The following is a 24,413-nucleotide window of genomic DNA, read 5'->3' on the forward strand; positions in this document are numbered from 1 at the left end:
GCATTATAATTTTAAATGCAGGGAAGATGCCCACCTCCCCTGCAGCCCCGGGGACCGCCACCTCCTCGGGAAGAATCAGTGATGAAGTGCGGGGCGCCGCCCTGGGACATAGCTGTTTGCTTCGACAGCCCCCGCCAAGTCACAGCAAGCACTCTGCTTCCAGCAAGCGAAGGTTTCCTCTGTTTTCCTGCCTGCAGAGATGCAGGCAGGGGAACTGAGGAAACTATTGTTCTCACAGAGAGGGATCTGCATCTTTAGCAGGTCCTTGACTGTGACAGCAGTGCTGGTTCCCGCAGGAGGCAGGGAGCCAGCTGGAACAGTGGGGGACTTCGGGCTCCCTCAGCGGTCCCTAACCATTTTGACTGGGTGCCCTAGGGGGCGCCCATGTGATATGGCCAGGCCCCGGGGGATGTGGTCACTGGAGCCAAGATTGGCCTGGGGAGGGAGACCGTGCGGCCCTCCTCCCCCCCAAAAATAAAATATTTAGGTTGGGCTCCGGGAGATGGGATCCCCAGGGCCAAGATCGGCCCGGGAAGGCATGCCACCTGGCCCGCCTCCCCCCAAAATAATAAAATATTTAGGCTGTGCCCTGGGGGATAAGGTACCTGGGGCCAAGATCGGCCAGAGGAGTAGAGCCGTGCGGCACCCCTCCCCAAAATAAAATACATTTTTTAGGCTGGGTCCCGTAGGATAGGGTCCCTGGGGCCAAGATCAGCCCACGGAGGTGGGCCACACATTCACTCCTCCCCCCAAAAAAATATAGTAACATCAGGGCCTGGGGAATGGGGTCTCTGGGGCTGAAATCAGCCAGGGGAGGGACTTGCTGCGTGGCCCATTTCCCTCAAAATACATTTAAGAAGCGTCTCCGGTGCCAAGATCGGCCCAGGGAGGTTGGCCTCCCCTCCCCCCAAATAAATAAATACATTAACGCCGGGCCCCAAGGGATATAGTTTGGGGAGCAAATTCGGCCAGGGTATGGGGGCAAAGGGGCCAACTCCTGCTGCGCCTGGCCAAAGGCTGTGCACAACACAAGTTTGGATTGTTATAGGGGGTTGGCGTTTGGCCGTGCGTGACGGTGGTTGGATTAACATATAGTGCTGAAAATTACTTTACATTGAAAAAATCATAGAAATTCACTGAAAAAAACAAAGGTTACCGGGATGTTATAGCTAGGCTTACATTTTAAATGTACCTTAGGGCACGAGTTATAGTTACTAGAGATAACTCTAACTATAACAGATAAGTTTCCAAAAAAGTGTCAATTTGGGTCTTGTTGTACATGGAAAGTTTCGGGGTGATCCGTCAAACTGGGGACATCTCATCCCCCTGAAACCTGTCCCAGGATGCTTGTTTCCAGTCCCGGGAGGAGCTTGCCTGGCAGTTCGGGCTGGACTGTTCCCATGGGAACAGGGTCCGGACTGATTTGCAAATGGCTGGGCCCAAACTGGGGTGCCATGGTGAGCAAAAGAACCACGGATTAAACCCAGATCTGTGACTGGGGGTGAGTGGTGGAAATGTTTCAGCACTCCGTCCATCATCTTTTTGTGTTGCTAACTTTCTAAAAGTGGCACTTTCAGAACTCCAATATAAAATCTGACTTCACCATAAGTTAAGATTTTACGTTGTGATTCCAGAGACATCAAACTTGAAGGAACTATATCTTCCCATTAGGAAATTACACTTATAAAATGAAATAAGGCAACTACAATACTAACCTATGGAAGAGGCAGACCTTGCAATAGTGAACAATGAATTTAAGAGTTATCACTACCAGGGCATATCAAATTTAAAACCACTTGTCCTCCCACCTTTAACATACACTGGACACTGTCCTCTGGGCTGTTGAGGGTGTACCATGGGGTGACTTGTGTCTGTGTGTGAAAAGGGAAGGTTTGGACCTGGCGAAAAGGTTTATTTTGCCAGGTCAAAATGGCAGGTTGAAACTGCACACACAGGCTCTGCACTGACAGACCTGGGATATGTTTGAAAGGCTACTTAAGTGGGTGGCACAATCAGTGCTGCAGGCCCACTAGTAGCATTTAATTTACAGGCCCAGGGTACATATAGTGGAGTTATAAGTAAATTAAATATGCTAATTGGGTATAAGCCAAGTGTTCCATGTTTTAAGGAGAGCGTCCAAGCAGTGGTTAGCAGTGGTAGAGTGCATATAATACTAAGGCCAGAAAAAACAAATTCAGCAAAAAGTGGAACGTAAAGGCAAAATATTTGGGGGTGACCCTAGAAGGGTGTAATGCTATCTGTATTTAACCACTGGCTCCATCTTGACCACTGACTACATTTTGTGTTTGGCTTCAAACACCGTCACATTGGTGGTGCAGGTATTTTTCAGCGCACAGCTTGTTACGTGTTTTTTTGCTCTTTTCTCGCCAAGAACGGGAACATACCATGGAGGAGTAGTAGAGATAAAGATGTACCTGGCTGAGAATGTTATGGAAGAGCAAGGGACACTTCTGTCTTGGAAGTACACCTTGGGATCTGGCCCGTCTCTTGCGTGTTCTTTCAACACTGACCTGATACGGCCAGCGTCTGAACAACAACTTACTTGAAGGAAGGGGGGTTTCTAGAACCTTTCTCTTACTTTTGTTTAAAGTATATAAGGTGGGGGAGCTTGGCACCTGGAGGAAGAAGGAACTCTTCTGGGAAGGGACGCCTTGACCAGAAAATAAATCCTATTCTGGTGTAGTCTCCCTTCTGTTTCGGTTGTCCAGGGTTCCACGACCTGAAGTTGCCAGGCAAAGGGATGAAGCCGGTGTCAAGCCCCATGGTGATGCATTTTTAATTCTTATTTTTTGCTTTGTGGTGTGCATGCATGAATACGTAGTCACTATATATACATACATATATTATATTCATTGTTGGAGTATTGCATTTTCTTTGTTTCTGTGATCAAATATTATTCTACTGCTGTGATTATTTTTAGAATTGCATGTGCGTTACTAAATTTGAAATAAAAGCTCACATTTTGTTCATGAAACTTGGGAAGTGCCTTAATAAATTCATTACCCAGACTAAGAGTGCTGCATTCTTTGCATTCCTTTCATTTCGTTTCCTCTAAGTCTGAGGCAGAGCAGAACAGAGGGCTAGGTCCAACAAATATTCTTCAGCCATACTTTAACTGTGGGTGCTCTAGGGCTCATCCTGCATGCCGCCACTTGTCTCTTTGCTAGAGGTGGGGCCATAGATGTAAGCCTCAGAATCCAGCTGGTATAGCAGCTGTGAATCTCAATAAAGCTATCTCTGGTGTGGGGAATATCTTGACTTCCAACATTTTGTTTACTATATTAATAATCTTCCCCCAGTATGTAGCCATTGTGAAGCAGCTCAATTGTTTATGCAAAAAAACCTGCATTTATTGCCTTACACTTCTTAAATTTTACTACACTTCCTGGCGAAAAGCAAGCAATTTGGTGAAGGGGACAGTAAACCAGGTGTAAAAACTTAAAATGTAGAGGTTTATGTCTACAGCAGTGCACAGCAATACAGCCAAAACATGTCAGTGATTTCTCTCCCAAATTCGAGTTACCATTCCCATTTAGCACCGTAAAATGTGAAAGCCCTTGTGAATAAGATCTCCTTATGTAGCTATGAAATCAGTCCCACTATGTCTTTTCTTTGAATCATTTTAGTTATAACCTCTAGCTGTGTTGGAAGGTTAGGAAAGTCTGGGAGTCCTGATTTGGCCTCATGTCGTATTCGGGGATACATCTATATTGGTAATACATTGTATCCCCCTTTGTTTTTAAATGTTTGTAAACGAATGAAGGATCCCTCCAGGAATTGGTCACCCAGCAGTTCAAAATATAATTTGTTCAGTAATTTTACTGCAGACTGCTCCAACAATGGGGATAAGAAATGATTTTAGCTCTATAGGTAAAAGATGGAAATTATGTCTATTCATCTCTAGATGATATGCTATTTTCCACCTTGTGCAGGTCGTAGTTGCTATCACATCCATCTTGTCACACTTATTACTTGGCTTTCAAACCATAACGGTAGGAAGCAACTCAAACCCGACCAATGTCTTTTCTACTGCTAAGGTCAGGCCCTTATTGCAATGATCCCATAGTGTTGCTGTAGTGTCAGAAGATCAGGCAAAGCACACCACGTGCCTACTGCAGGAAAAATCAACCTGCAACTTTGACCAACAATATTGAAGAGATCTACTTACATCTTGCCAAGGTCATCAGCTGGTGATAGAGTTGGAGAAGACCCTCATAGGTATACAGATGATAGTTCACCTAGTGGGGAAAAGATATAGCCATTTAAAAAGTGACCAACGTATTTATATTCACAAACATGTCTGCATGCAAACATACACTTACACCATGCTCTGCTATGCCACCATTGATGCCCAATCTGCTATTAGGCCTTGAGCCAAACATGTTATTGGTACCACTTGGGAGGATGGGTTCTTATATGATTTATTGGTAAGGTATGGACTCCTAGATTATAGCAAGTCATAACCCTTTGCCTTTTGTGAGTTACCACTCCATTCCCAAGATAAATTGATGTAATTGGACATTTTTCCATAATTTTATTATTGTGAATTGTATAATTAAAAAGTAGAATTACAGTAAATGTGATTATATACATTGATAATGATTATAATAGTAATTATGATTATATTAAATACACCAAGTAAAATTTATAATTTTTTTAATTCATTTCTTTTTCCAGAGCTGGTGGTGAATGATCGTGTAGCATCATGAAGGAGACTGAAACAAGCACATCCCGTCCCTCTGATCCCCAGTGTCTAATTCATTTATGGTCAAATGTCCAACATGGAGTTACGCTGACAAGCCCACAGGACTACTCATCATGGAAAACTTTGTTAGAGGCAGCTCAAGTAAGGAATCGCATCCCACTGTTAGACATTGTAAGAAATGTAGAAAGCAACATAGTCCCCCAAGTATTTTACCACAGGAATTGCAGGTGCCTATTTACTATAAAGAGAGAGATTTACCGGCTAATTAGCAAAAAGCTGTGACCGCACGAGTAAATGCTTAAACAGAAGAGCATCTTTAAAGTCAAATGTGATTGATGAAGAATGTATGTTTTGTAGAAAGATAAAATGCTACAAAGGAACATCAACACATTAGAAATTGATCAATGCCACAGAGCTTAGAGTTGACAAAAGGCTTTGAGAGTGTGCAGCCATTAATTGTGATTCAAAGATCTTAACAGTTTGTAGTAGGGACATAGTGGCTGCAGAAGCCCATTATAATGCATCTTGTTCTAGGAACTATACAGGGGTTAAAGTAAAGGAGGAAGATCATGCATCTAGCATTCAAACTCATGATCACTGCAAACATATGAGAGATGAGGCATATGATGAACTATTTCAATACATTAGAACTGTTATTATTCCTAACAAAGAGGTAATAAGTGTGATGACTCTCACTGAGAGGCTTGAAACCCACATGACACGCAGAGCAACACAGGCAATAGATGAATCAACCAAGAAGCATATTAGACGAAAATTGGACTCTGAGTTAGGTGACAGCCTCCACATATTCCCAGATAACCAAGGAAAATTATTGGCCCAAACTGATAGTGTCATGTTAAAGGACGTTGTAACAGAAAACCAAAGTTTGAAAAGAGAATTATCAATTTTAAAGGTGGATGCAACAGACATGAACAAGATCATTGATCAAACATCATCGCGCATAAGAACAATGATTAAAACAAACTTGACATCAACACCATGGCCATATCATCCATCAGACATTGATAAAGATTCACTTACAGTCCCTGATTACCTTAGTTGGACAGGATTTAACATCAGTATTAGAGACCTAGTTGGTGTGTCACAGGATTTCATTGGCTACTTGCCCCCTCCAACTGAGTTGATGACTGTTTCCGAACTTTTGAAACAGTCAGAGCTGATAAGGGAATCACAGCATTTGGCGAAAATTGTTGTAGTCATGGATCAAGCTCTCTATGCAAAAGCAACTGAGATTGTGTGGAAGCATAAAGCAAAGTACAACATAATCATTCTTAGAATGGGCACCTTTCATGCCATTTGCAATTGATGTCCATTCTTGGTAAATGCTTTCAAGATGCCAGCCTTCTGAATCTTTGCATAGAAGCAGACATGATAGCAGAAGGATCAATATCATCAGTACTATAAGGTCATATGCACAATCGTGCAGTTCGAGTACACAAGTGCATGTGTGAAGCTATGATGAGAATCACTTGGTTGGAATTCATCCTCTGGGTGGAGAAGAATTATGAAGAGAACATTCAAGTAGTATGCTCCTTCATTCAGGAAGTTAATGTCTTTGCAAAAGACCTATGCCAACAGAGATGGGACAATGTCTTGCAGAATGCTGCCTTTGCCGAAGTAAAACAACTTTGGTATGTATTCCTGGAACATCTTTGTCATGACAATGGAGATCTCTCTGCATTTTGGATGTCATATGTGGATATTGTTGAAAATGTCTTGCTGGCTCTGCTGTGTGTTGCTCAAGAAGGAAGTTGGCGTTTGCATCTTACCGCCAAACGTTCCATGATTGCATGGTGTTTTGCGTATGACAGGATAAACTATGTTAGATATCTTCCCTGTATACTATGACGAAATGACATTACTTGCAGTGAAACATCCAGAGATACACCACAACTTCATCAAAAGATGCTTTTTAGTTCAAATGTCAGATGTTAATCCATTTGGGCGAATTCCTGTTGATCAAGCAAAGGAGGTAACAGTCAACAAAGGCACACAGACTCCGGGTGGTATAACAAAGTTCAACCTCAAGGCGGGTGCTGTGAAAAGATATATGAGGCTGAAGACAGAAGCACCTTTTTGGGTCAGATAAGGGAAATGGTTCACAACAACAGATCAGATCTTACTCACGCAGACCTACATAAGTCACAAATTGAAAAAGACGAATATATTGTTACGAGAGCTGTTAATCTGGTTCAAAGCTGGATAAACCCATTTGTTGGGGCACATGATCTCATTCATCTCTCCACAGCAAAAAAGGCATCTCAAGACATAGTATTTGACATAATGAAGGCACATGAAATAGGTGAACAGTGCTATAAAGACTTCAAATTTGAGCAACTTGAGAATAATCCACTTATTAGGAAGTTTTATGACCCAATGAAAATGAACAAACTAAAAACCTTCACTAACATTTCCAAGAAGAAGGTAGTGAACAGCAATGGCAGGACAATCATCATGAAAGCAGACAAAGCACTATTTGGTCAAATCATTGTCACAGCACTGAATCGGAACCTTCAAATGGCGGATGTACTCTCTGATCCCTTAGGACCTTTACCATGGGTTTTAGCAACTCCAGACGGTCCTTTGCGAAAGACATAGCTGTTTTAGCAACATACTTGCAGAAAAACTATGGTATGGTTACTGTTCAGAGAGCAAAAGGAGAGGAATCAAACTTTGGTGAGGTGGCTATGTCTGCCTTGTCCACGGCATTGCAGGAAGGAAATAGGAGTAAAAGAATCACTGTTGTGTTTGATACATAGAATGAGACGTCTAATAAGAACAGCAAAAGGACAATCAGAGGGGAAGAACTTGGCCACCAGTTACAAAGCATCTCATCTTTCCTGATTGCCAGACAGTGGAGGAGATTCCTAAGCCACGTAAGGAATAAAACAACTCTCATCACATTTCTTGTTAACGAATGGAGGAAACCAGGGAATTTTGTAAAACCTGAGGATAAAACAATGTTCGTGAACTGTGAAGATAAATGCTACAAAAACACATCTGAAGGGAGCCATGAAGTGCCCGATCTCAACAGTACACACGAAGAAGCAGATGGTTGTTTGTTGCTGCATGCTGCACACACTGTTAATGAGGGTTATGAGGAAGTATTGATAAACTCAGATGACACTGATGTGTTTATTATGTGTTTGGGATTCCATGACAGAATCATGGCTAAATTGTTTCTGAAATATGGTACTAAAATACGCATGTGAGTGCTTGACATTGGGAAAATAGCTTCAACTCTTGGTGAAAATGTTTGTCAAGCTATGATAGGTCTCAATACGTTTACCGAATGTGACACAGTAAGTGCATTTGTAGGAAAAGGAAAAGTAGGTGCATTCAAAATCCTGTCTGCCAACAGACATACACAGGAAACATTTTTGCAGCTTGGAGATGAATGGGATCTCTCTAAAGAACAAATTGCAGCAATTCTCGGGCTTGCTGTATGCACTAAAATTATCAGTTCATCATGTGAATGACTTGAGATATCAGCTATTCTGCACAAAGAAGGGTGAGATAGACAGTCATCACCTTCCACCCTGCAGGGACTGTTTGAAGAAACATGCTGAACAAACAAATGATCATGTCGGTATAAGATAGAGATGTCTTCTGAATGATTCACAGACACCTAGTCCAATTGGGAGAGGGTGGAATTTGGAAAAACACGAGGGAGCAGTGTAAGTGGTAGTGGACTGGATGGAGGGGCAGCCAGCACTTCAGGCTGGGTTAGATCTACTAGCTTGCAGCTGCATTAGGAACTGCAAACTGCTAACATGTGTCTGCTGTCTAAATTACCTCAGGTGCACTGATGTGCAGACTTCCTGTCTGTAAAAATCAAACAGACGCAGAGAATGAAGAAGACGATGATGGTGACGAATGTGAATGATAAAACTGTGCTTATGTTCAGTCATGACATACATTGCCTATTTAAAATGTGACAATTACCATTATTTGAAATTGTAAGTGAAAATTATGCATATAATCTATATCAATCTATGAGAAATACAATGAAATTTAAATGTTATTATTTTAAGGACTATATTGTTATTATTACAATTAATAATCATAATTATTTTTAAATTATATTGAATGTAACCAATCTGATGGAATTAGATTTCGTTTTCCACATATTATGTTGAATTTGTATGCTATTTATCAAAAATATGAAAACCATTCTTTTTTCGGCTATGGTTGCTAATCCAATAATATCAGACAAAACACAAAGCATAATGACTTGTTATCACATATTTTCCACCCCTAGGCATCCATACCTTGCAAAAAAATCACGTTAGAACCCATCTCCCCGAGTGGTACCAATGGCCTAAATTCGGAGTCCTGGCTCATGACCTATATGCCCTAGCCCACAAAACTATGGCCTTTCCCAAAGCCTAGATACCCAAGGTCGATGTGTTTGATGGATACAAAAATATATATCAAGGCATGGGCATTGAGAGATCAAGGTATCACCTCCCCTATACACTGCCCACCCACCAAAGACGTATGAGTCAACATATACATGTTGTGTCATGGATGCAAACAGCTAATTAAAAGCTAATTACTAGTGCCTTAAAGCTCCAAATGGAGTGTGATGTATTTCATCCAATGATTTCCACTGCTAAAAGCCTCTAAGCGGAATATTGGGGAAGAATGAGAAATGACCATGGCGATTGGGATCAGACGTACAAAGTCCCTGAGTATTACCTCATTACCAGTGTTCGCCTCAGGGTCCCATTTGTAACCCCCTTTATTGGACCCCCAGAGTTTCTGATGTCACTGGTATTGGTAACTCTGGGAGGTTTACTTAACCGGGACACTCATAATGAAGCATGTGCTGCTTTGCGGCAGCATACAGGCATACAGTCATATTTCTCCTAGTAGAACAGTACGATGTTGGGTAGGCTTTTTACGCAGGGAGAGTATATTCAACATTGTTATGGATGCACATAAACATGAATATTGACCCATCACACTCCGTGTGCAAGCAGCAATCTCAAAGATCTAACTGTGATCTAGAGTTTGCTTTACTCTTTACTCTACAAACAACGTACTTCAGAACAAATGAAGAGTTGTTGCAGGCTGCAGGAGAAGGCAGTCTGCAGAACTCATCATGACCAGTCTGGAATTTCAAACCTTATATCGTCAGCTATAGGTAGTCTTGGTGCCTGATGTGAGTCAAATAAGGGCCAAACGCATTACTATATTTGTCATTGTATTCTATCATCAGATGCTGTAATATCTTTTGCAATATCTCAATATCTAAAGAGGTAAATCATAATTTTGCGAACTACCAATTGCACCTCTGATAATGGTGAAATGGATGTGGTAGTTACTTGCAGGACTACTGTGATCATGAGGTGGGTCATCGTAAGGGCTAACCAGAACCATTGCATTAGTGGTTGCTTTCTTAAGGGCCTATGTTTGGCACCCACCAGTGGTGCCTCATTTTTATGGGCATTGGGGATCACCTTTCCTTTTGTATGTTTCCATTTTTAGGTATACACTATCATTATACAAGACACATATTTAAAAAAGGCAAACACGGGTACCCCTGCTTTGAGCAAAGGTCAGGCAGTGTGAACGAGCAGCAGTCTGATGCTTCCCACTGCACCAGCCAGAAGCAGTGCCTTGGGCCGAATGCCAATCACCAGGGAAGCCGGATTCACCCCAACCTCTCCCAGCTCGTCACAGGTTGGGGTGGGGTCAGTAACCTTCACTGACTTAACGAACTGAGAAAGAATATGATTAACAAAACAATAACACTGCAGGAAACAAAGCCTGTGCAAAGCATCAGCACGTGTTGCTTGACTGGATATAAATGCAGGCTCCAGCTCACAGCTCTATGGGGACAGTGCTGAGCATTCTCGTTACCCTTAGCTCCAATCGAGAGAGCCAGCCAATCAGAGACAGGGGACTCAGGGAGCGGCAGCCTGCCATAGTCTGGAGATTCTCATTACCCGTAATGCAAATGGAGAGAGTCAGCCAATCAGAGACAGACGACTCAGGGAGAGACCGTCCTTGTCTGGGGATACATAGGTTTCTTGTTGCGTATTCCATGTACGCTTCCTTTTTTTCAAAAATATAAAAAAGAATTGAAATGACAGCAATGTTCTGAGATATCGGACCAACACTGTCACTTTAACTGCATTTTCAGTTCTTTTGGCATATTGTAAAAGTTGAGTTGTCACTGACAATATTTGTCCTAGACATCCATCGAAAGAAATGAAATTAATTAATGCACACTCCCGGGGCCTCATGCTTGGTGTAAGGACTTCAGTACTCTTTAAGACCTCAGCGTGAATTGCAGTATTGTGAATCAGCTGCAATCAAGTTGTTCACCTGTGTTCAGCATGTTAGCCTGTCACAGGGGGCTTTAGCCAGTTCTGAGGAGACGTACCACCTTTACTTGCCCATGGGCATGATGGAAAAGAAATATATATTTTTTCCCTTATGTCTAAAGCACTTGTCAATTTGTGAAGTTCTTAATTGTATTTATTATTTTCATGCATTGTTGGCAGTTTACAGGGTTTTTCTCAGCTCGCTATGTTTAAACAAATGTAATCCATATTCTGCTTATGTGAGAGGTGATGTGCCCTAGCAGTGAGGTCTGGGCTTCAGGCATTACTTCACAACCCTAGCACGCCGATTCGATCATGTCAGACTTTTTACTTTCCAGTCAGTGCTGTGATTCGGTTTCTCTTTTGAAGTGCTCTGAAGCCCTTGGCTAAAGTCGCGTTCGATAAAGCTACAAGGAAGATTATTAGGTAATTCTTATGTTTTTATACTGTGTTTTTTTATTTGCACGTCTGTTACTGTTTGGATGGGTTGTGTACCGTGTTTTAACGTTCCTTTGCTGTTTCCCTTTTAGGGCATTAGGGCGCCCCTGTCTTGAGGTAAATTTGCCATGTAAAGGGTCAGCCGTCTCTCTAGTGGTTAAGTTACCTACACTTACCGTTGCTATCCATTTCATGTATGTGCTAATTCCAGGCCTGTTATCTCGGGCCTGTTCGGGCCTATCTTCCCTACAGTTCCTCTGGTGTTACAGCAGAGACCCCTTCTAAGCTACAGGAGCATGAAGGTATTCCATGTTAGCGAGTATGCTGCGGAGCAGAATTACAAACATTTTCCGCTAGTTCATGTCACAGAAGTGACGCAAGCCAGCACCAATTTTTTTTCCAAAGTTTACTTTCAAGTGCAAAACTTGTTTTGTGCTAGAAAGTACCCTAAAAGTAATGCAAAGCAGCACAAAGCACTGCTTTGCATTACTTCGTGCCAAGGGGGAATTACATTGGTGGTATATGGGCGTTCCCATGCAACCACCCATGCCTTTTAACACAGAACCCTATCAACTTACAATAGTAGACACGGTTATTCACCAAAAGTTAACTACATTTGAAAGGAGGCGTAAAAAATGTTTTTATTTCTCCTTTCTTTATCGACTTTGCATGCGTGCTGCACTGTGCAGCACACATACAAAGTAGGAAACATTTTAAAAGTTGTCTAAGCATAGTAATTTGTACTGGAAGGGTAATCTTACAGTACAAAACCTATGCTGGACTCACGCACACACCCTTGCACGATGGTGCAACGCTGTGTGCGTGGCGCACAACAGCTAAAATCTGCGATGGTGCTAGGGAGAGGGGAGGAGAAAGCCATATCTCTTTAGATATGATGCTCTCCTGCTCCCTCCCTGTCACACAACGCAGCTCAGCATTTTTGGCTGCTGCCATGCGTTCTGTGACTGTTTTGTAAATCTAGGCCTCAGTTTCATAACTTTTCTCTTTCACCTGGAGGAGGGTAGCCCTGTTTTTTTACTTAACAGGCTTAACTGCACAACTCCAGAGATCCTCCTATCGCTAGTGCTTCATCTAGGTGCTATTGGGCGTCAGTTTCAAAATAACTCAAGTTAAAAGTGGGGTCATTCTCAAGCGCAAAGCTAATTTGTGCTCTATGAAAATGTTCGCAGCCTGCTAAGTCTAAAACTATTGAAGACCCCGCCATTTCCCTTGAATCCACTAAGGAAGACCAAATTCAGCTGATCAATGAAGTTGCTCGAGGCTTTTCAGGCACTTTGGATGGACTGGATCCAATCAAAAATATCAGAGCTGCCCCCAGAAACCATGGCATGAAACATTTCTACACCCAGTAGGAGAGCCAGCAAGGTACATGCCTGACCCGTGAAGAGTAGCCTGCTCCACCGGTAGTGGACTGAAGCCCATGGGGAAAGTGCTCTGCAAGAAAAGTGAATCATTGCCCAATACAGCAGCAAACATTGTTGGTACACGCAGCTGTCTCCCATAGGGAATGTGCAACAATGCATGGCAACTGCGGTTGGGGGGAGTGACTAACTATAACAAGCAGATTCTATGGCAGCAAAAATTAGTCATACTCCCATCACACCACAAGGTGCAACTCGATGTTCAATTTAAGGGCCCCCAGTCAAAATGGCCAGTAAATGTTGCTGAGCCAGGACCCCCTTTTTCACATCAGTCCTCTGAGTCAGTGTCTTTGGGCACCAACCCCATCAACCTTGCTCCACCAGTCAATCCAACTGGCTGGTACAAGCAACCTCAGCTGTCCCTCTTCAGCATCACAACCTCAGCAGACGACAGGACAGGAATCTTAAGACAAGGCCTGTTAGTATGGCTTGCTTGGACATCAAATTCCCAGCGTCAGCACCTGCCCTCTAATTTACCACCACCACCACTCCAGTGGCAACAATCAATGCAGAGGCGCCCACCACCCCCATGACTCCTACTCTGTTTTGGAAGCGAGCCGCCCATGCTGTCATCAACAGTCTCCTTAGCAAGGGGAGAGAGCAGCAACCTGCTAAGCCCTAAGCAGCCATGCCTTCCAAAAGTCTAATTCCCAATTAAATTGCATGTCTTGGCACACCCACTTATTAAGGACAAACAAGTGTGAGATGTGCATACAATCTATGTTGGCTTCTGCAATGGTTTCAGTATTCTTTCTAAGGCAACAGCAAGTCGTACTATGTCAAGAAATCAGAAGTTAGTTGCCTCTGCCCTTCAAAAAACTTGAGAAAGAATTAGCCTTTGGTAGGGTTGAAGGCCCCTTTGACAGCCCCACCTCCACCCTCCTTTGCCATCTCTCATATGCTCATCTTTGAGATTGTTACAAAAGAAGGAAACAAGTAAATATTGTCTGATTCACAGTCTGTCATATTCCCCTGGGTTCTCTGTTAGTGGCAATTTGTACCCAGAACTCTGTGCAGTGAAATACACATCCTTTGACCAAGCAATAGCAAAACTACAGAAATTGGGAAAGGGGTACTTGATGGTGAATTCTGACAGCAAATCAGCTTTTCTTTTGCCACCTTTATATGAGGATTTCAGATTTCTGGGTTTCACCTTCAGGGACAAGTCTTATGTCGACAAATGCACACCCCTGAGGTGTTCTATTACCAGAGCCCTCTTTGAAGCCTTCAGTTCTATTATTGAGTGGTCAGCCAGGGATGTGTCAGGGTCTGACAACGTTGTCCACTACCAGGATAGTTTTAATTCCTGAGTCCCCCTAGCTCACCAGCATGCACCTGACATTTGCAAAGTTTCATAGATTTGTGCAAGGCCTAGGGGCTCTTTTTGGCAGCAGGCGAGATTGAGTGCATAATAATAAGGCTTTCCTTCCTTGGAATAGAAATGTATTCTGTCAGGGGCATTTGAGGTCTATCAAAAGACAAACTGCTCCACTTCAGAAAACTCTGGATTCCTGTCTTTGTGCCAGCAAGGTTACCATACACCAACTCCAGGTCTTATTGGACAAGATGAGCTTTGCTTTGAGAGCCATTCCTATGGGTCACCCCTTTTCGAAGAACATGGCATGGGCAACATCAGGCCCCAAAGCAAACCACGATCTCGATAGGCTATCCAGGGAAATGAAGGGGGGCTTGAGGAAGGGGTCCAGTTTTTGAAGGCTTTCAGTGTAACACTTATTTGGCCTCAGCCAGCCATCTCTAAAAGCGCCCTGTCTTTTTACATCAATGCTGGAGGCAGCATTGGCTACGAGGCCATATCTGGGGGCAGTAGTGCATGGAGCGTAGGCTGCCACTCTGGAATGTGAGAGGCCTAACAAAGAATGTAACATTGCTTGAGCTCTTTTCTAGTGTGGATGCACTGAGGGTTCGAGGTCCCCACTGTCAGGCACGAAAAATACCTTTTTTGGTCTAGCAGCATTTCAGCCGTGACAGGTATCAATGATCATAGTGCACAATGTACCTCTGTGCTCACATCTGTTAAAAGTGTAGGTGCTGTCTTGACTGCTGAACAATATCCAGCTTCTTGCAAAACATGTTCCTAGGGTTGATAACAATATTGCTGATGCTTTGTCTTGTTTGAAGATGTCAGAGTTCAGGGGCGTACACCTAGGAGCAGACCAGGTGAAGCTCCCACCCTACAGGATCTATTGAGTCTACGTGCTGCTACCTTCTAGATCTGACTATGTCACCAATTGCTTCAAGAACGAAGAGGGTCTATGAAAAACCTGTGCAGTCCTTTCTCTCGGGCCTGATGGCAGGGGAGGGACTATTGCGTTTTAACACTGAGAAGGTACTGAGATTCATACCACAACGGAGGCTGGGAAGAAAGTCACCAAGGGCGATGAGGGTGCAATTAAGTGCTAGCACCTTTTCTGCAAATCCCAGTGGTTTTCAGGAACCCACAAAGTCCTTATTAGTGTCTAATGCAATGCAGGGGTTGAAGAGATTTGCTCGCTCAAACCTGGATTTCCAGTGTCCCACAGTCACAAGCAGACTGGGACATTTACTGGGTATCCTACCAATGCTTCGTGACTCACAGTCATCCTCCAGGATAACAACCTGTCTGTCAAACTCCTAAGATCTAAAACTGACAGAACAGGTAAAGGAGTCTAGGCACCAGGTCTCCAAGGATGCCATGTGAACATGGCCACATGTTTTTCCATGCTTTAGCTGCAATTTACACCCCCCAATTATTTAGTGCATGAGGGAAAAACTCCACGTACTTGGTATCAGTTTTCCAGGGTATGCAAAAAAGCATTGTTCAACATATGGGCCCCAACAGCTGGGTTTAAATCTAATTCCCTTGCTATTATTGTAGCAACACCAGCAGCTAAGTTGGACCTTGCTTCTGAGCAGATTCGTGCCATGGGGCATTGAAGATCCAGCTGTTTCAAGCACTGTGTTTCCCCCATTTCACGTAAGACTTCTTAGACTGGAAAAGGGGGCATGAGGGTTGTACCGGAGTTAATGGATGTAAGGAAATGCCTCCTTGGCATGGTTACCCCCTGACTTTTTGCCTTTGCTGATGCTATGTTTTGAATTGAAAGTGTGCTGAGGCCTGCTAACCAGGCCCCAGCACCATTGTTCTTTCCCTAACCTGTACTTTTCTTCACACAATTGGCACCCTGGCATCTAGGTAAGTCCCTTGTAACTGGTACCCCTGGTACCAAGGGCCCTGATGCCAGGGAAGGTCTCTAAGGGCTGCAGCATATCTTATGCCACCCTGGGGACCCCTCACTCAGCACAGACACACTGCTTGCCAGCTTGTGTGTGCTGGTGAGGACAAAACGAGTAAGTCGACATGGCACTCCCCTCAGGGTGCCATGCCAACCTCACACTGCCTATGCAGTATAGATAAGTCACCCCTCTAGCAGGCCTTACAGCCCTAAGGCAGGGTGCACTATACCATAGGTGAGGGCACCAGTGCATGAGCACTGTGCCCCTACAGTGTCTAAGCCAAACCTTAGACATTGTAAGTGCAGGGTAGCCATAAGAGTATATGGTCTGGGAGTCTGTCAAACACGAACTCCACAGCACCATAATGGCTACACTGAAAACTGGGAAGTTTGGTATCAAACTTCTCAGCACAATAAATGCACACTGATGCCAGTGTACATTTTATTGTAAAATACACCCCAGAGGGCACCTTAGAGGTGCCCCCTGAAACCTTAACCAACTACCTGTGTAGGCTGACTGGTTCTAGCAGCCTGCCACACTCGAGACATGTTGCTGGCCACATGGGGAGAGTGCCTTTGTCACTCTGTGGCTAGTAACAAAGCCTGCCCTGGGTGGAGATGCTATCACCTCCCCCTTGCAGGAGCTGTAACACCTGGCGGTGAGCCTCAAAGGCTCACCCCCTTTGTTCCAGCACCACAGGGCATTCCAACTAGTGGAGTTGCCCGCCCCCTCCGGCCACGGCCCCACTTTTGGCGGCAAGGCCGGAGGAGATAATGAGAAAAACAAGGAGGAGTCACTGGCCAGTCAGGACAGCCCCTAAGGCAACCTGAGCTGAAGTGACTCTGACTTTTAGGAATCCTCCATCTTGCAGATGGAGGATCCCCCCAATAGGGATAGGAATGTGACCCCCTCCCCTTGGGAGGAGGCACAAAGAGGGTGTAGCCACCCTCAGGGCTAGTAGCCATTGGCTACTACCCTCCCTGACCTAAACACACCCCTAAATTCTGTATTTAGGGGCTCCCCTGAACCTAGGAACTTAGATTCCTGCAACCTAAGAAGAAGAGGACTGCTGAGCTGAAAAACCCTGCAGAGAAGACGGAGACACCAACTGCTTTGGCCCCAGCTCTACCGGCCTGTCTCCCCCCTTCGGAAGAAAACTGCTCCAGCGACGCTTTCCCCAGGACCAGCGACCTCTGAATCCTCAGATGACTGCCCTGCTCTAAAAGGACCAAGAAACTCCTGAGAACAGCGGCCCTGTTCACCCAAGACTGCAACTTTGTTTCCATAGAAGCAACTTAAAGACAACTGCAGTTCCCGCCAGAAGCGTGAGACTTGCAACTCTGCACCCGACGCCCCCGGCTCGACTTGTGGAGAACAAACACTTCAGGGAGGACTCCCCGGCGACTACGAGACCGTGAGTAGCCAGAGTTGCCCCCCCTGAGTCCCCACAGCGACGCCTGCAGAGGGAATCCCGAGGCTCCCCCTGACCGCGACTGCCTGACTCCCAGATCCCGACGCCTGGAAAAGACCCTGCACCCGCAGCCCCCAGGACTTGAAAGATCGGAACTCCAGTGCAGGAGTGACCCCCAGGAGGCCCTCTCCCTTGCCCAGGTGGTGGCTACCCCGAGGAGACCCCCCCTTGCCTGCCTGCATCGCTGAAGAGACCCCTTGGTCTCCCATTGATTCCAATTGAAAACCCGACGTGTGTTTGCACACTGCACCCGGCCGCCCCCGTGCTGCTGAGGGTGTACTTTCTGTGCTAACTTGTGTCCCCCCCGGTGCCCTACAAAATCCCCCTGGTCTGCCCTCCGAAGACGCGGGTACTTACCTGCTGGCAGACTGGAACCGGGGCACCCCCTTCTCCATTGAAGCCTATGTGTTTTGGGCACCACTTTGAACTCTGCACCTGACCGGCCCTGAGCTGCTGGTGTGGTAACTTTGGGGTTGCTCTGAACCCCCAAAGGTGGGCTACCTTGGACCCAAACTTGAACCCCGTAGGTGGTTTACTTACCTGCAAGAACTAACAATTACTTACCTCCCCTAGGAACTGTGAAAATTGCACTGTGTCTAGTTTTAAAATAGCTATATGTGTTTTATTTGAAAAGTATATATGCTATTGTGATTATTCAGAGTTCCTAAAGTACTTACCTGCAATACCTTTCATTTGAGATATTACATGTAAAATTTGAACCCTTGGTTCTTAAAATAAAATATATTTTTCTATACAAAAACCTTTTGGCCTGGAATTGTCTCTGAGTGTGTGTTCCTCATTTATTGCCTGTGTGTATGTACAACAAATGCTTAACACTACTCCTTTGATAAGCCTACTGCTCGACCACACTACCACAAAATAGAGCATTAGTATTATCTCTTTTTGCCACTGTCTTACCTCTAAGGGGAACCCTTGGACTCTGTGCATACTATTCCTTACTTTGAAATAGTGCATACAGAGCCAACTTCCTACAATGGATTATTGATTTAAGCTTGCTGTGGCACGGTATCCAACATATTCCATCGCAACAATTAGGCATGGGTTGTTTCAGTGGCAACCCACAAAGGTTTTTACCTCTGATGGCATCCATTTATACTACAGAGGTAATGGTCTATTTACACAGCAAAACATGCACCAATAGAGAGAAAGGTGTGCTATTCGGTGACCTCCTCACGTCCTGTAGCAGAAAGTTGAACACAAATTAAGACCAGCATGTTTAAAGTAGCCCCATATGCTCTTCAACCATGGTTGGTTTGAAAATTTGATATGGGGTTGAGGCTGACTGGAATGTTAGGTCAGAAGGCGGTTTAGCGCTTTAGACCTATACTGGGGTTGCTTGCATCTGAAGGCAGGTGTGGCTCCTCCACAATGGTGGAGGAGTGTTGCCCCCCTGGCTGAAACCCAGCAAATGAAAAATAAAACAATAGTTGACTATTGTTTTATTTTTCATCTGCTGACTCTGCCAGCAGTGGAGAGAGGTGCGGGCTGGGCCATGGGAGAGGGCGAGGGGAGGGGGTATGGTGTGCAACTAAGCGTGCTTTTGTGTTTGGCCGGCCGTCTTAGGCTGGCCAAACACACATGCGTACTTAGGTTACTCCAGCCAGGCTGTGTTGCCCAGCCGGGCTGGAGAATCTGCACAGGCGCCAGGGCAGTGTCTGAGCAGCAGTCCAAGCTGCTGAGACCAATCCTAAATATAGATATAGTATGAGAGCAACACCAGGATTGCTGGGGAGCCTGTGCTGGTGTCCCAGTGAATGCAGGGACACCATCAGGAGCAGAGGAGCGTGGTGGCAGGAGGCGGCAGGAATGGCGGAATGATATGTCTGTCTTCTCTCCTCCTCCTCCACTCTCCCTTAACATTTGCGGTGGCTGCCACTGTCTAAAGGATTACTTTAGCCGGGAAGGGTGTGACCGGGCTCAGACATAAGATCTAGTCCCTCTGGGCTTCTGCATTAATTCACTCTAAATGTTCACATCTACCTCTGCGAGTATTTGCACTGTAAGATGTGTACTAATTATATTCGTATTTAACTATCTGTGATCCGTTTACCTTTCTTAAACTGTGCCAGGGTTGTCTAGTGGTTTCATGCTGTTTGCATGCTCTTCATGTTTCTCTGGTAATAATGATGTGTGATGACATTTTGCTTCTCCCCTACATGTTAGACTAATGTCAACTGCAGTGTCTTATCTCAAAATTGTAGTTGCATTTTAATGATTTGAACATGAAATAATAACCTACGGCCTCTATCAGTTCAATGTTGTTTGGTCCTGGTTGGCACAAGTGTGGTGTTTATTAACATCTGCGCCTCTTCCTCTTGCTGCTTCATGCGTCGCAGTGAGGTGTGCTATTTCCACAGGCGACGATCATGCAGTAAGTTCAGTTCAGATCCACTGCTCATCGTAAGACAAACCTTAGATACTCACTGACAGAAAACCGTCTTCCTGTCATATCACAGCCGGTACCATGTAAGCTGCAGCACTAAATACATCTCGTATCAACCCAGTTTTCCCCAAGGAGTGTAGCAAATCATATAAAATCACCTTATTTGTCCAAGAGGCCCACTGTTCCAGCCTTCTCTGTTGGTTTGGCTTCTGACAGTCTCGGTGGATCAGTGGTCTTGGGTCATTTTAATGAGCTCTAAGGAGCGTACGTACTGCAGGCTCAAATGCCTTTCATGCAGAGCCACTAAACAATGTCTGTGGACAAGAACTGAGGAGTAGCAAAGCTTGCTATAAGCCAACAAGCCCTACACAGTAAAACTAGGCCCGGGGCCATATTACTGTGAGGGTGAATTTGGCCATGTAACAAGTGTGTGTTTTGTTATCTAGTTTTGTGCCTCATTCACTGATGTTTTTTGCAGCCCCAAAGGCAATGATAATATTGTATCTGTAGCGCTGGTTTAAGAAAACAAAAATGCACAAAATAGCACAGACTAACACTATGGCTCTGTAAATTAACAGGGGTTGCTACATTCTGCAGTGACTTAAGGGTGACAAATTCAATTTCATTACAAGACCAGAGACTACCATTATGCATTAAACCCCTTTTTTCTTTTTTTCTTTCAATAATTATTTTATCCAAAGTCTCCTTAACCTGAGACTGCATCTCATTTTGGATCAGCCTTGTAATAATTTCTTCAGACGCAACACCACTAGTTGACTGGGAAGCATTCCCCTGCTCCAAATCTGTTTCCCGTATCAAACAACAAATGTTTCTCTACCTTAACCTACAAAAAAATCCTAATACATTTCTACCAAAAAAACGTCCTCCGTTGTATCTACAAATCTCCACAAACTGTATCTATTTTTATTCCATTGAATTAAAACAGTTGTTTTAACAATAAAAATTCAAACATTTAAGCCAAAATAGGATTATTTTTATTCACTAATTGAATGCCCAAACCAATATGTCTGTCAAAACTCGCGACACTTGAGCAAGTTGAAGTCCTGTTACAATTTTGTTACTCTGCCCCCATGTAGCCATACATGCAAGGTCAAGCACCAGTGACAGAAGCCGCGTTGGCTAAATGAAAAACCTATGGGCATAACAGCGCACTCCTTAGCCCGTGCGGCAAAGCTTTTCTCAAAACAGCATAACCAGGTAACTGCTATGTGAGCAATTAAATCAGTGTGGCAAAACCTGCATTGCCTGAATGAATTCCAGTAGCACAACAGAGCATGCCTGAATCTGCGGGTGCACATGCTTAAACAATATAAACAGTCATACGTAATGCACGTGACTATATAGATTAAGCTGACACACATCAGGCACTTGTGACTACAAAGATTGAGTCAACACGCTTCAAGCACTGACTCAATAATTAAAATCCAATTCCTCCTACATATCAATTGTCAAAATACATTAGTAAATATGCACAAATCCAGAACATTTAAGAAAATCCTGTTAATAATGAAACAAATATGATGATGCACAAATAATTAAAATCAAAACCACGTAACATCTATAATACCAAACACAATAAAAAAATAACAATATAAAGCTTCTGAAAATTAAAAGCTCCAGCATAATAACAGTCCCATTTAAGAGAAACTCAACATTACAGATACAATTATCTCAACCAGGAGCAGCTTTAAAAGAGGAAGAGAGTACTAAGAATGGACTATTTATATTCTGTGGTGTTCTGATTCTAGATTTTGAATATGCTAATGTTGGTTTGTCTTTAAAGGTGCTGCAGGAGTAGCATTAAAAGGGTTTAAAGCATAAGGATAACCCCAATGTTTTTAATGAAATATAGGTTCTTATTTCATTATATTTGGAGAATCGTCATTCTTACCAAACCATTCTCTGCTCTACATCCTTTCAAGGTTGGTAAACGAAATGCCGTTAAATTGGTAATAATAACAGCTGCCATTTAACTCACATAGAGATAGCAGCAGTGTCGTCCGAAGTGCTATAACGGTCTTGTAGTAGGGTACTAAAATCGTCTTAGTGCTTGAAGAGGGAATAGTAAATGAGAAGAAGAAGAAGATTACTTCTTACTTTAGAGATCAATGCACTTATTCTCCATGTATTTATTTGTTGTAAAATAGGTTGTTGGAAACATTATTTAAATGTGTTTGTTTTTCACTGAATATGTTATACAATTATTTAAATGTTTAAATATTTATTTTTATATATATAATGTGAACATATTTCACAATTTTAGTATTTTGTTTATATATATGTATTTTATTTTATTTATTTAAAATGTGTTGTATTAGTAAATATGTATAATTTATAGCATTTTGTAAATAATAAAAATACATAATAGGTTAGTGTTTAAATATAGACATTGATAATGGTGTGCTATAAGTAATTTTTGTAATTATTATAAAAAAATATGTGTTTGACTATTGAGAATGTATAGCATATATCACCCTTTTAGAGTCTTCCACCTTCTCCTAAATGGTTTAGATTGAAGTGGGCATAGTAAATGTAACTCCTTTACTGTCGTACACCTTCTCTAAAACGGTTTAGATTGGAGTGGGAATAGTAAATGTAATCTATTTAGTGCCCATATCCTTTGCCAAAATTGTTTAGGTTGGAGTGGGAATGGTAAATGTAACCCCTTTAGTGTCCAACACCTTTCCCAACGTTGTTTAGATTGGAGTGGAAATAGTACAAGTAACCACTTTAGTGTCCAACACCTTCCCTAAATCGGTTTGGATTGGAGTGGGAATAGTAAATGTAACCCCTATAGAGCCCTGTACTGCCCTTAAAATGGGTTAGATTGGAGTGGGAATAGTAAAAATAACCGTTTTAGTGTCCAACACCTTCCCCAAAATGGTTTATGCTGGGGTAGAATAGTAAATGTAGCCCCTTTCGTGTCCACCAACCTTCACCAAAGTGGTTTAGATTGGAGGGGGAATAGCACTTAGAGGGAATGGGAATTAGTGTCCAAAACCTCCCCCAAAATGGCTTCGACTGGAGTGGAAATAGTAAATGTAATTCCGATTCAATCACCTTCACCAAAATGGTTTAGATTGGAGTGGGAATAGTAAATATAACCCCTTTACTGTTCAAAACATTCCCCAAAAATGTTTTAGATTGGAGCGGGAATAGTAAATCCAACCCTTCTAGTGTTGAACACCTTTGCTGAAATGATTTTGCTTGAAGTAGGAGTAGTTAATGTAATATAATTAGTATCCAAGATTTTCTGAAAAATAGTCCACATAGGAGTTGGATGTGCACGTTTTATATACAGTATCCATAATTACATATTTGATCACAATAAAGGTACATAATAAAGTTTTTTTATTTGTTTTTATTTTTTCATATTTATTTAATTTATATATTTGCATTCTTTAACATATACATTTCTACTGACGCAAAAACATTTACATTGTGATATATAAATAATATTTTAATGTAAATGTATTTTTGAATAAAAATGTAAATTGTATTTAAATAGCCTTTTATGTTTTAAATATTTGTGTATTATTTCCATTGTGTTACACTATTAAAACATTAATTCATTTGTTTTCAGTACTTATTTAAAGCAATTTTTACAAAGCTTTTTATTATATATTAAACAATACTAACTTTTTTATAGTACTATTTAATTTATACTTTACATTTTTAACATATTTTAGAACACTTCTTTTTTACACGTGTTAAATTTTTAATTTTATTTTACTTTTTTTGAACATTTTGTCAAACATTTTTTAGTTAAATTCCAATTATTTTTATGGAGGGATAGACTTTTTTACGTTTCATTTAGTAGTCATTTTTTACAGCTAGCTTCCATTTAGTAGTCTATTTTCCTGAAAGTAAGTCGCCTAAAGGTGCTGCTGTTCATCTGAAAAGGAAATACCTTTTTTAAATGATTTTGTTTAGGGTTTTGAGGGTAAGGTTGATGTAGGGGGTACTTGCCCATTGTAGTTATAGTCTTGTTTTGGGGCTTTTGATAGAATTGGTCATACCTTTTGTAGTTTTATTCATTGCGGTTTTGGGTCAGGTTTACAAAGAGTCTGTTAGTAATGTATTGATATATTATGGTATATTACGTTATGTTGTGTACTTTGTGTTGATTAAGTGTAATGTTTATGGTAGGTTTGAAGTTACTATTTTTTTCAATCAATCAGGATTTATATAACGCTGCTAATCACCCAATAAGGTATCCAGTCACTAGAAGCTCCCTGAACAGCCAGATTTTGAGGGCCCTTCAGAATTCCGGAAGTGAGATGATGGTCCGGAGCTGTGTAGGGAGGCTGTTTCAGGTGTT

General features: G+C 42.7%; 1 protein-coding gene across 1 annotated transcript in view; it reads right to left on the reverse strand.

Moving 5' to 3' along the window:
- The window catches only part of SCML4 (Scm polycomb group protein like 4), a 508,956-nt gene that overhangs the window by 342,520 nt on the left and 142,023 nt on the right, over window positions 1-24,413 (reverse strand). Inside the window, exon 2 of the mRNA XM_069235446.1 lies at window positions 4,190-4,259. Coding sequence (XP_069091547.1) covers window positions 4,190-4,205 — 16 coding nt within the window. The 5' untranslated portion in view covers window positions 4,206-4,259. The remainder of the gene's footprint in view (window positions 1-4,189; window positions 4,260-24,413) is intronic.

This window comes from Pleurodeles waltl, chromosome 5, assembly GCF_031143425.1.
Source record: "Pleurodeles waltl isolate 20211129_DDA chromosome 5, aPleWal1.hap1.20221129, whole genome shotgun sequence".
NCBI classification, from domain to species: domain Eukaryota; kingdom Metazoa; phylum Chordata; class Amphibia; order Caudata; family Salamandridae; genus Pleurodeles; species Pleurodeles waltl.